General features: G+C 41.8%; 1 protein-coding gene across 1 annotated transcript in view; it reads right to left on the bottom strand.

Moving 5' to 3' along the window:
- Positions 1-12,687, bottom strand: part of reln (reelin) — a 376,824-nt gene that overhangs the window by 292,224 nt on the left and 71,913 nt on the right. The window contains exon 3 of the mRNA XM_060843157.1: positions 3,881-4,016. Coding sequence (XP_060699140.1) covers positions 3,881-4,016 — 136 coding nt within the window. The remainder of the gene's footprint in view (positions 1-3,880; positions 4,017-12,687) is intronic.

The raw sequence follows: 12,687 nt of genomic DNA, 5'->3' as shown, positions 1-12,687 counted from the left end.
CTGTAGTGTTTTAAAAAACAAGCTAAGATTTAAGACTCTATAAATGTCTCATCAGAAAGCTGTAACTTATTTGTGTAATACAATAAGGACTGTCTGGCATAGATAATGGAGCTCATTTAATTGTTATATTTCCATGCATCACAGTTTTCTCTCATTTGTTACACATGTAGACTGCTCACCACCTGCCAGAATGCCGAATAGGTTGTGAAAAGATTTTTAAAAAAGTTTTGTGTTTAGAAGTCCTTCCCAAGCTACAGATTTTTTCCTAGGTATATGTGCCAGGTCTCCCAAATCTTTCTTTTCATCCTCTTGTGAAAATATTTTGCTGTTTTACTGGTTTTCTTGGATAACGTAATGTGCACAAAGGTGTTCCTTTGCTGATTGCATGTTACCTTCTTTGGGAATTATTGTTCTCATGGAGACTCTTTTTGAATTGAAAAAAAATCAAGTGGAAGAACCAAAGCTTATTTTGCAAGACACCAGCAAGGCTCAAAAAACAGAAATGTTTATGTAGAAAATTAATTGATACCCAATTTGGGTACTAAAGGGCTGTAAACATTAGAAGGAAAAAAATCTGGAGACAGGAGAGGGGCAGTGAAAGATGCTGTTTCAAGTAGGTTAGCGACTACCTATAATGCAAGGGATATATGAACACTATTTTGAGTTCTCACAAGTACTTCACCCAGTTCCCATGTGTCATGATAAATAATGCCCATTGTAACTGGCCAATCACAATTGGCAGTCAACAAGTCATACGATAAGTCAATGTACAGGGGACTATCCAAGGGAATCTGCCAGTGTGAGAGGCCGCAATGAGAAGGAGGATTACTGGAGATATGACTGGTACAGAAGACAGACTCCGTGCCCAGCTTACTAGTACCTCAAACACAGCAGCATTGGTAGACAAGGTTGACCCACTTTGGCAGACAAATGTTGTGTGCAGTTTGTTTTAACGTTCAATATAAATTATGGCATTAACTGTTCACAAAGGTGAACATTTGATTAAACAATTACAATTGTTCAGAAATCATGCTTTATGTGTTACTGCGTGTCAGAAGGCATATTAGGTCAGCAAAACCTGATTGGAAGTATCTGCCAAAATGCCACTAACATTTATTTCAGGTAATGCTGCCTGGCAGTGGCTGTGGAGAATTTTTCAGCGATGGACTAATAGAGAGCCAGTTTCAGTGTTATGCCATCTGCTGAAGATACTTCCTGCTAGAATACACCGTAGAGCTGGCAGAGCAAATCTCAGTAGCAATCTGCTGTAGTTTCAAGCACATACAACAGGCTTCTACTGTACATCATCTGTACATTGATACTCCTTTGCCTTTTTTGCTTTAGAAAACTCAATTAATAGGCTGGCATGTCTTGAATCTTTCTAAAAGTTTTCAGAACTCTCACCTTCAAATGTTCTTATCACTTGAAATTTTAATAATCCAATCGCCCCATGCCAACTAATGCAGTTCCTACAATTTCATCTGCACCTATGACTAAAGATTGGAATGAACTAGTTAATGAAATGAGTCCTACTTAAAACAATACCACCCTGGGGATTTAAGGCGACTGCTTATTTTATAGACACAACAGGTAGTAGATAAGAAAATTGGTCCACAAAAGTTCCAGATTAATAGTTGCCTGGAACTATAAAACAGACCTATCACATACTGATTCCTCTCTTGTTTCCCTCTCCCATCTCTCACAATGCTGAACCTCCACCTCCCTCCTCCACCCCCAACTATCCTCCCTATCCAACTATGCTCCTGATAAAGCCCCCATAACACCTGTGATGATCCAACTATGCCTATTAGCAGCTCCATCCACCCACACCACCAGACTTCTACCCCTGACCCTTCAAACCCCCTGACCAACCCTCAACCCGTCTTACCCCCTCACCCTCTTGTCAATCTACCCTTCACCCACCTGCCACCCTATCACCTTATCCCACACCTACTCGTCATCCTACCTCACTTTCCCACCTGCTACTCTACACTGCCTCACTTACCCACTGGCCACCTTCACCCTATATTCATTCTACCCAGTTAAATATTTACAGTACACACTTACCTTCTTTCCTTGGCTTGTAAAAAGAGATATTGGGCATTAAACCCACGCTTATCTAGTGAATGTAGCTGGTACTGTACAAAACAGACGTAATTACTACAAAAGATTTCTGCATTCTTCTTTGCAATGGGTCCTGGGCTCGGTGAGTTCTGCAGGCACTCCTAAAAACTACACTTAGAAAGCAGTGTGCCATTTTGTCTGGTATATTTGGAAATAGATTTTCTGACTCAGATCAGGAGATTTGGGCCAATGTGTTAGATAAAAAACAAACAAACTTGGATTGATATTGTCTTCCAGTGGGAAGCTGGCAGAAGCAGATATCATTCCTGTGGGAAATATGCAATAGATGCCACACAAGAGTTTACCTGTATTATCTGAATGGCACCAGTCCCCTGCTTAATCAAGCTTGAAATAGTTGGGAAGGAATAGGGTCAGGCAGCATGGAGACTGTCCTATTGATAGTGAACCATGGAAACTAACAAGACTGGGGAGTAGGATATTTTCACAAAGCTTCATTCCAATGATCAAAGGCAGTAGGGGTTAGAAGGGGAACTCCTGCTACTTGTGGTCCCAATAAGGAAAAATGCAATTAAATTGACTGCATTGCCTTTACAATGGTGTTTCCTCGTAGGGCAGTTACTGTTGGCATCCTTCCTTGGAGCAGGCTAAAGTGTGGACCTTCATCTGCCATCAAAACAACAGGAATAATCCAGTAATGAAGCTGTTCTATTTTAAATGCGTCCCTTTGCTCCTTTCCAGTGGTCTCACAGCATTCTGATTGGCAAATTCCGTAATGCACCAACATGAGTATAGGCCAAAATGGACTAAATTCATTTTGGATCTCATCAGCTCAGTTGTAGATACCGTTACATCCATTTTAAGCCTAGTAATCAAACACAATAGACCTTAAAATTCCAGCTTAATGAGTCTTCAATTATGCGTCAATTATAGAGAGAGAGAGAGGAGAAAAGGAGGGAGGGAGAGAGAGCGAGAGAGAGAGAGGGAGAGAGAAAGAGAGAGCACAAAAGGAGAGAGAGAAAGACATATATGAGTCGTGGCATATCAAAAGGAAAGGAAGCCAGTAAATTGAATCCTCATGTTTACCACGGAGATAATTAATTTATTACCATATGTAATTTGACACATATATGGCGGGAAGGTGATGATTCACAAAAGAGAGCAGGAAGAATGAATATTAAGCAATCACCTCAGCATAATAAAAAGTGAATGATAAGAGAATGATAGCTGCATAGAACAAAATTGTTACTAAAGATAATTTATCAAAGAGAAAAATTCCCATTTTAGATTTGAACAATAGCTTTTCTAAGCTGATTCACAAGTTTAGAGGAACTGAATTCTGCATATCGTGACCAGTGTGCCTTGTTGATTTATGTGCCAAGTCTGTTTCTGGATTGACTAACTGTATATTATGTGAATTTCTGGTCGGATGGTTTTGAATGGCAGAATTCAACTGAAACACTTTGTTGGACAAAAGTAGCAAATAGAATGAAATTGAAACATAAGGACATGTTGTGAAAAAAATAAATTTTCAATTTTCAAAGATTTAAAGTGAATGTTTGTTTTGTTGAAATAACTTGTGCCTCTACAAATGTGTACAGCTTTATCTTGTAATAAAAGAACAAAACTGATTAGTCTAGTGGTGTCATTTTTAATTACTTTTTTAACAAATAGCTTATGTAGTGATGAATTACACCCAAAAAATTGTGTTTGCAAGAATTTTAAATAGAACCAAATATTAATATTAATTTAGTATATGGAGTGGTTCACTAGAAATAATGTCACTTCTTATACTTACATAAAATTCACGCAGCCTGTTCCTGCTGGTGGAGCAATCCAGACAAAGCTCAGATTTGTCTGTGGAAGGTGACTGACATGAGACGCTACAACACTGCACATGAATTGGGATCCAAAAGGTTGATCAGACATGAACCCTGCAACAACACAAAAAGGTATCTGTAAGATATTGTAAATTAGTTCCCAAACCTTTTCCCACTGTGAACCCATTTCAAAGCTTGAAAGTCATTGCCATGCCTCAATGAATACTGGAGAACCATGAGAACAAGATGTGAGAGGGGTACAGAATATATCTGAGTATAAGGGTTGGGGACTGGTGATGGAGGAACAGTTCAGCTCTTTCCATCAGAGCTCATGGCCCTAAAATCTCAGCTTGTGACCCTAATCGGGTTTTCGACAACCCTCCACTTTGGGAAGCCCCATTACAAGTGAATAGCATTGCTACCTTTTATTAATAGTCACTTGCATAGTTGCTTGGTAACACTATGCAACAGATGTTCTACTGCTTTAACACTATGCAAAGGTTCATTTCAGTCAGTGATAACTAGGTTGGATTAAAGGACCATAGGAACATAACATTTCCTGTCATATGCTGACTTCATTTCAGATAAGTGAGACTTAATATTTGTGGAAACTATATGGACTGGTGACAGCATCTAATGACATTGGCTGATTTTGTACTAATGATTTGATTTTCTTTTGTAGAAACATAGAAAAGTGGTGCAGGAGTAGGCCATTTAGCCCTTCAAACCTGTACCACCATTCAATATGATTATGGTTGATCATGTAAGCTCAGTATTTCATTCCCACTTTCTCTCTTTACACCTTGATCCCTTTAAGCTCAGGGGCCACATCCAGCGTCCTCTTGAGTATAACAAATGAACTGGCCCCAACTGCTTTCTTTGGGGAGAATTCCACAGGTTCACAACTCTGAGCAAAGAAATTCTTCCTTATCTCAGTTTTGAATGGCTTATCCCTTATTCTTAGACTGTGACCCCTAGTTTTGGATTTCCCCAACATCAGGAACATTCTTCCTGCAACTACCATGTCCAATCCTATCATGATTTGGAGATGCCAGTGTTGGACTGGGGTGTACAAAGTTAAAAATCACAACACCAGGTTATAGTCCAATAGGTTTACTTGGAAGCACACTAGCTTTCGGAGCAACGCTCCTTCATCAGGTGATAGTGGAGGGCTCGATGGTAACACAGAATTTATAGCAAAAATTTGCAGTGTGATGTAACTGAAACTTCAGTGGTCCAGGACATTCAGCCTCGTACCTTTGGATGACCATCCTCCAAGGTGGTCTTCAGGACAGGCAGCAGAGGAAAGTGGCCGAGCAGAGGCTGATAGCTAAGTTTGGTACCCATAGGGAGGGCCTCAACCAGGATCTTGGGTTCATATCACATTACAGGTGATCACCATTGCACTACACACACACACACACACACACACACACACACAGATATTCCTACACACACACACTCTCACATACACACAGATACAGGTACACACAGACGTGCACACAGACACCCACACACACCCTTATAGACACACACACTCCCACATGCATCCCCTCACAGACTTAAGAAACTCTGCACTCACTACACACACACACACACACACACACACACACTTTCTCACACCCACAACCCCCACCCCAGACAGACAGACAGACAGACACATACACACACACACACACACACACACAGACAAAGACCCACATGCACACATATATTTTGTGGGTGAATTTGTACTTGCAGAGTTACATTGCACTTTGCTCAAAAACTGCATACATTCATGTAGAACTCGGAGCTCAAAAACTGCATGAATTTATGTAAAGCTCTGTTATCTCACTTTTTAGATTAGAATCAATCCAAACATCAGGTCATAGACAGAGAACACAGGGGGCTAACACCTTCAACATATTGTCTAGCTATCACCATTGTTAACAGCTAACCAGAGAATGCAACTTTAAAAAAAAGGTTTTTTGATTTACACATGAAAGAAGTGAAACTATCACTGTATTCTAACAGGTGAAGGGTTTAACGGACAATCAATTTTTCAATGTATAATTTCAATTGCATCACACTGCAAATTTTTGCTATAAATTCTGTGTTACGATCGAGCCCTCCACTATCATCTGATGAAGGAGCGTCGCTCCGAAAGCTAGTGTGCTTCCAATTAAACCTGTTGGACTATAACTTGGTGTTGTGTGATTTTTAACTTTGTACAATCCTATCATGGTTTTAAATGTTTCTATGAGATCTCATTCTTCTAAATTCCAGTGAGTACAAGCCCAGTCATGCTTCATATGTCAGAGTCGAAGAGTGCGGTGCTGAAAAAGCACAGTTGGTCATGCAGTATCTGAGGAGCAGGAGAGTCGATATTTCGAGCATAAACTCTTCATCAGGAATGGAGGGGTGTCCCAAGGGGGCTAAGAGATAAATGGGAGGGGGTGGGGCTGGGGGAAAGATAGCTGGGAATGCAATAGGTCGATGAAGGTGATAGGTCAGGGGGGGGGTGGAGCAGATAGATGGGAAGGAAGATGGAACAGATAGGACAGTTCAAGAGGGTGGTGCTGAGTTTGAAGGGTGATGCTGGTATAAGGTGAGGGGAGGGGAAATGGGGAAAATGTTGAAATCCACATTGATCCTGTGTGGTTGGAGGGTCCCAAGGTGGAAAATGAGGTGTTCTTCCTTCAGGCATAGGGTGGCTAGAGTGGAGGAGACCCAGGACATACATGTGCTTGGCAGAGTTAAAGTAATGGGCCACAGGGTGGTGGGGTTGTTTCGTGCATGTGTCCCAGAGATGTTATTTGAAATGTTCTGCAAGTTGGCATGCTGTCTCCCTAATGTAAAGGAGACCACAGAATTCTCAATGTAGATCAGACCACATCGAATCCCCAGTGTAGAAGAGACCACATCAAGGCCATGTTACAGAGAACATCTCTGGGACACATGCACTAACCAACCCCACCGCCCTGAGGTCGAGCACTTTCAATTCACCCTTCCACTGCACAAAGGGCATGCAAGTCCTGGGCCTCCACCACTGCCAAACTCTAGCCACCTGATGCCTGGAGGAAGAACACCTCATTTTCTGCTTTGGGACGCTCCAACCACACGGGATTAATGTGGATTTGACCAGTTTCCCTATTTCCACTCCTCCCACCTTATCCCAGTTCCAACCTTCCAACTCAGCACTGCCTTCTTGAACTGTCATACCCGTTCATTTTCCTTCCCATCTATCTGCTCCACCCTCCTCTCTGACCTATCACCTTTACCCCTACCTTCATCTATCTATCACATTCCCAGCTACCTTACCCCCAGCCCAGCCCCACCCTCCTCCCATTTATCTCTCAGCTTACTTGGGCCACCCCCCTCATTCCCGATGAAGAGCTGATGCTCGAATTATCGACTCTCCTGCTCCTGGGATGCTGCCTGACCAGCTGTGCTTTTCCAGCATCACAGCCTTCGACTCTGATCTCCAGCATCTGCAGTCTTCACTTTCTCCCATTCTTCATATGTCAATCTGCCTTTCTGGAAATCAGTCTGGTGAACATTTGCTGAACTCTCTCAATATCAAGAATGCCTTTCCTCAGACTAGGAGACCAAAACTGCATACAGGTGTGGCCTAACCCAGGACCTGTATAAGTGGACCAAGATATCTCTACTCCTATATTTAAAATCCTCTCGCTATAAAGGCCAGCATGCTATTAACTTTCCTCACTGCCTGCTCCTGTGTGACAACCTTCAGCGACTGTTCCACCATGAAATCCAGGTCTCAGTGCATCTCACCTATTCCTAAATGGCTATCATTCAGATAATAATTTGCCTTCTTGTTTTTGTGACCAAAATGGATAACCTCACATTTATCCACATTATATTGTATTTGCCCACTCAGTCAGCTTGTCAAAGTCACCTTGAAGCCTCTTAGCATCCTCCTTGCAGTACACACTGCCACCCAGCTTAGCATGCTCTGCAAGTTTGGAGATATTGCATTCAATTCCTTTGTCCAAATTGTTAATGTACGTTATGAACAGCTAAAATCCCAACACTGAACCCTGCAGTACCAAACTCATCATTGTATCCTACTCAGAAAAGAACCCATTTATTCCAACTCTTTGCTTACTGGTTTGCCATTTGGTTCTCTATTCATGTCAATGCATTGCCTCTGATACCATGAGCTTTAAATTTCCTTATTAACCTCCAGTGTAGAATCTTGTCAAAAGCCTTTTGAAACTTCAGATACACAACATCTACTTATCCACCATTGTCCACCCTACTGGTCACTTCCATAAAAAATTCCAAAAGATCTGTCATAGCATGAATTCCCTTTAGTGAATCCATGCTGACTTGGACAGATTCTTGATTTAATACACAGTCAGTTAGGGTTCAGGACTATAGATTAGTGCAAGAGTTGAGAAGGATTACCTTAGTGAAGTAGAGGGCACCTTTCCTCGACTATACTTGATCTGGGAATATTTGATACTTAGTCATATCAAAAAACCTTATTCAAAAATTCCACTGCTCAAAATTGACAGCCCTCTGTTGGTGAAGAGAAACTGACCAAAAATGTCACTATTTTACTGCATCTTGTCACATGCTTTTTTGTGGCACCTCACTTCATCATTTCAATCTGCTTGACTCCAGTACCAATCTCTTACCTCTGTTGTCTCAATGCAGCCAAAAAATGTTTCCGTGCTCAGCAACATGTCACCATATGCTTTGGTGTCATTGTTGTTTGTGAATGAAGTGCAGTGTGAAGCTTCATGTTCCAGGAAAGTGTCTTAAGTAACACATTTTTAAATAAGCTGACTGATTTCTACAGCATGTCATCCATATGCTGAAGTATCACTGTGGCTAATATATGCGTGTAGTATAGGACACTGAATCAGACCTGTTTCAACATATATCCACATGAAAACAAAAACTACAACAGGTGTGGAATCTGAATAGTAAACACTCACACTCCTGCTAACTCTCTCACACACATGCATGTATATTTTCCTTAACTGCATGCCAATTGCAGCCCACAACTTTCTCCATTACACCATGTCACATTGCAAATCACCTCCCACCCAAAACAAAACAAAAAAGGTAGAGAAAGAAGCAGAGCAAAAAAGAAGAAAAAAAATGAATACAAATACATTAAGGGCAAAAGAATAACTAGGGAGAGAATAGCGCTGCTTAAAGATCAACAAGCAATGTGTGGAACCACAGGAGAGGGTGAGATACTAAACGAGTATTTTACATCAGCATTTACTTTGGAGAAGGACATAGAAGCTACAGAACTTGGAGAAATAAACAATAATATCTTGAAAAGTGTCCATATTACAGATGAGGGAGTGCTGGGCATCTTAAATTGTATAAAAGTGGGTAAATCCCTAGGAAGAGATTGCTGCACCCCTTGCTGAGATATCTCGCTCATCAATAGACATGTGTGATGAGTTGGAAAACTGGCAGATGGCTACTGTGGTGCTATTATTGAAGAAAGGTGATAAGCAAAAGCCAGAGAACTATAGACCAGTGAGCCTGACTAAAGTGTAGGCAAGTTGTTAGAGAGGAATCTAGGGACAGGATTTACATGCATTTAGAAAGGCAAGAAATGATAAGGGATAGTGTCAACATGGCTTTGTACATCAGAAATCGTGTCTCACTAACTTGATTGAATTTTTTTGAAGAAATAACAAAGACTGATGAAGGCAGATCAGTAGACCTTGTTCATACGGGCTTCAGCAAGGTGTTTGACAAGGTTCCTCATGAGAGCCTGGTTAGCATGGTTAGATCACATGGAATCCACGATGAGCTAGTCATTTGGACATAAAGTTAACTTGAAGGTAGGAGACAGAAGATGATGGTGGAGAGTTGTTTTTCAGACTGGAGACCTATGACCAATGTGCTGCAAGGATTGGTGTTGGGACCATTGCTTTTCATTATTTACATAAATGATTTGGATGTGAGTATAGGAGGTTTGGTTAGTAAGTTTGCAGATGACAACAAAATTTATGGTATAGTGCACAGTGAAGAAGGTTATCTGAGAGAGTAACGGGACCTCTATGTGATGGGCCAATGGGCTAAGAAATGGCAGATAGAGTTTGATTTAGATAAACAAAAGGGATTGCATTTTGGTAAGGGAAATCATGGCAAGATTTATACAGATAATGGTAAGGCCTTGAGGAGTGTTGCTGAATAAAGAGACCTAGAGGTGCAGGTGCATTGTTCCTTGAAAGTGGAGTTGCAGGTAGATAGGGTGATTAAGAAGGCATTTGGCATGCTAGCCTTCATTGGTCAGTGCAGTGAGTGTAGGAGTTCAGGTGTATAGGATATTGGTTAGGCCATCTTTCGAATATTGCATTCGTTTCTGGTCTCTCTGCTATAGGAAAGATGTTGTTAAACTTAAGAGGGTTCAGAAAAGATTTATAAGGATGTTGCTGGGATTCGTTTCTCCCCTGCAGCGTAGGAGGCTAGGGTGACCTTATAAAGAGTTCTGAAATCAGGAAGGGCATTGATAGAGTGATAGCCAATGCCTTTTTTCCAGGGTACAGGAGTCCATAATCAGAGGGCATAGGTTTAAAGTAAAAGTGAAAAGATCAAAAAGGACAAGTGAGAAAACCTTTTCATACAGAGGTAGTGTGTATATGGAAGGAGCTGCCAGAGGAAGTATTGGAAACAGATACAATTACAATATTTAAAAGTACGGGCGGCACGGTGGCACAGTGGTTAGCACTGCTGCCTCACAGCGCCTGTAGACCCGGGTTCAATTCCCGACTCAGGCGACTGACTGTGTGGTGTTTGCATGTTCTCCCCGTGTCTGCGTGGGTTTCCTCCGGGTGCTCCGGTTTCCTCCCACAGTCACAAAGATGTGCGGGTCAGGTGAATTGGCCATGCTAAATTGCCCATAGTGTTAGGTAAGGGGTAAATGTAGGGGTATGGGTGGGTTGCGCTTCGGCGGGTCGGTGTGGACTTGTTGGGCCGAAGGGCCTGTTTCCACACTGTAAGTCTAATCTAATCTAATCTGGATGGGCACATGAATAGGAAGGGTTTCAAACAATTTGGTACAAATGCTGACAAATGGCACAGATCATAGTGAATGATTATGATATGGTAGGCATCACAGAGACTTGGTTACAGGGTGGTCAGGACTGGCAGTTAAACCTCCAAGGATTTTCAACTTATCGAAAAGACAGGGAGGTCGGCAGAGGGGGTGGGGTTGCCTTGTTAGTTAAGAACAAAATTAAATCTATGGCACTAAATGACATAACGTCAGATGATGTAGAGTCTGTGTGGGTGGAATTGAGGAACCACAAAGGCAAAAAAACCATATTTGGAGTTGTGTTCAGACCTCCTAACAGTGGTCAGCACCAGTGACGCAACATGTACCGGGAAATAGAGAAGGCATGTCAGAAAGGCAAGGTCACAGTGATCATGGGAGACTTCAATATGCAGGTGGACTGGGTAAATAACGTTGCTAGTGGATCCAAAGAAAGGGAATTCATGGAATGCTTACAGGATGGCTTTTTGGAACAGCTAATATGGTAGAGTTCAGTCTGCAGTTTGAAAGAGAGAAGGCAAAATCGGATGTAATGGTGTTACAGTTAAATAAAGGGAATTATCAGGGCATGAGAGAGGGACTGACAAAAATAGACAGGAAGCAGAGGCTAGCGGGGAAGACAGTAGAGCAAAAATGGCAGGAGTTTGTGGGTATAATTGAGGACACTGTACAGAGGTTCATCCCCAAGAAAAGAAAGATTATCCGGGGAGTGATTAGACGACCATGGCTGACACAGGAAGTCAGGAAATGTATTAAAGAAAAAAAGAGATCCTATAAAGTGGCCAAGAGCAGTGGGAAATCAGAAGATTGGGAAGGCTACAAAAACAAACAGAGGATAACAAAGAAAGAGAGAAATAAGAAAGGAGAGGATCAAATATGAAGGTAGGCTAGCCAGTAATATTAGAAATGATAGTAAAAGTTTCTTTCAATACATAAGAAACAAACGACAGGCAAAAGTAGACATTGGGCCACTTCAAACTGATGCAGGAAGCCTAGTGATGGGAGATAAGGAAATAGCAAGAGAACTTAACAAGTACTTTGCGTCAGTTTTCACAGTGGAAGACATGAGTAATATCCCAACAATTAAAGGGAGTCAGGGGGCTGAGTTGAGTATGGTTGCCATTACAAAAGAGATAGTGCTAGAAAAGCTAAAAAGTCTTAAAATTGATTAATCTCCTGGCCCCGATGGGATACATCCTAGAGCTCTGAGAGAAGTGGCTGAGGAAATAGTGGAGGCATTGGTTGAGATCTTTCAAAAGTCACTGGAGTCAGGGAAAGTCCCGGATGATTGGAAGATCGCTGTTGTAACCACCTTGTTCAAGAAAGGATTAAGACAAAAGATGGAAAATTATAGGCCAATTAGCCTAACCTCGGTTGTTGGTAAAAATCTAGAATCCATCATTAAGGATGAGGTTTCTAAATTCTTAGAAGAGCAGAGTCTGATTAGAACAAGTCAACATGGATTTAGTAAGGGGAGGTCATGCCTGACAAACCTGTTGGAATTCTTTGAAGAGGTGACAAGTAGGTTAGACCAGGAAAACCCAGTGGATGTGGTCTATCTAGACTTCCAAAAGGCCTTTGATAAGGTGCCACACGGGAGGCTGCTGAGCAAGGTGAGGGCCCATGGTGTTCGAGTTGAGCTACTGGGATGGATTGAGGATTGGCTGTCTGACAGAAGGCAGACAGTTGGGATAAAAGGTTCTTTTTCGGAATGGCAGCCGGTGACGAGCAGTGTCCCGCAGGGTTCAGTGTTGG

This window comes from Hemiscyllium ocellatum, chromosome 23 (genome assembly GCF_020745735.1).
Source record: "Hemiscyllium ocellatum isolate sHemOce1 chromosome 23, sHemOce1.pat.X.cur, whole genome shotgun sequence".
Taxonomy (NCBI): Eukaryota; Metazoa; Chordata; class Chondrichthyes; order Orectolobiformes; family Hemiscylliidae; genus Hemiscyllium; species Hemiscyllium ocellatum.
This window is presented reverse-complemented; position numbering and strand designations above follow the sequence as displayed.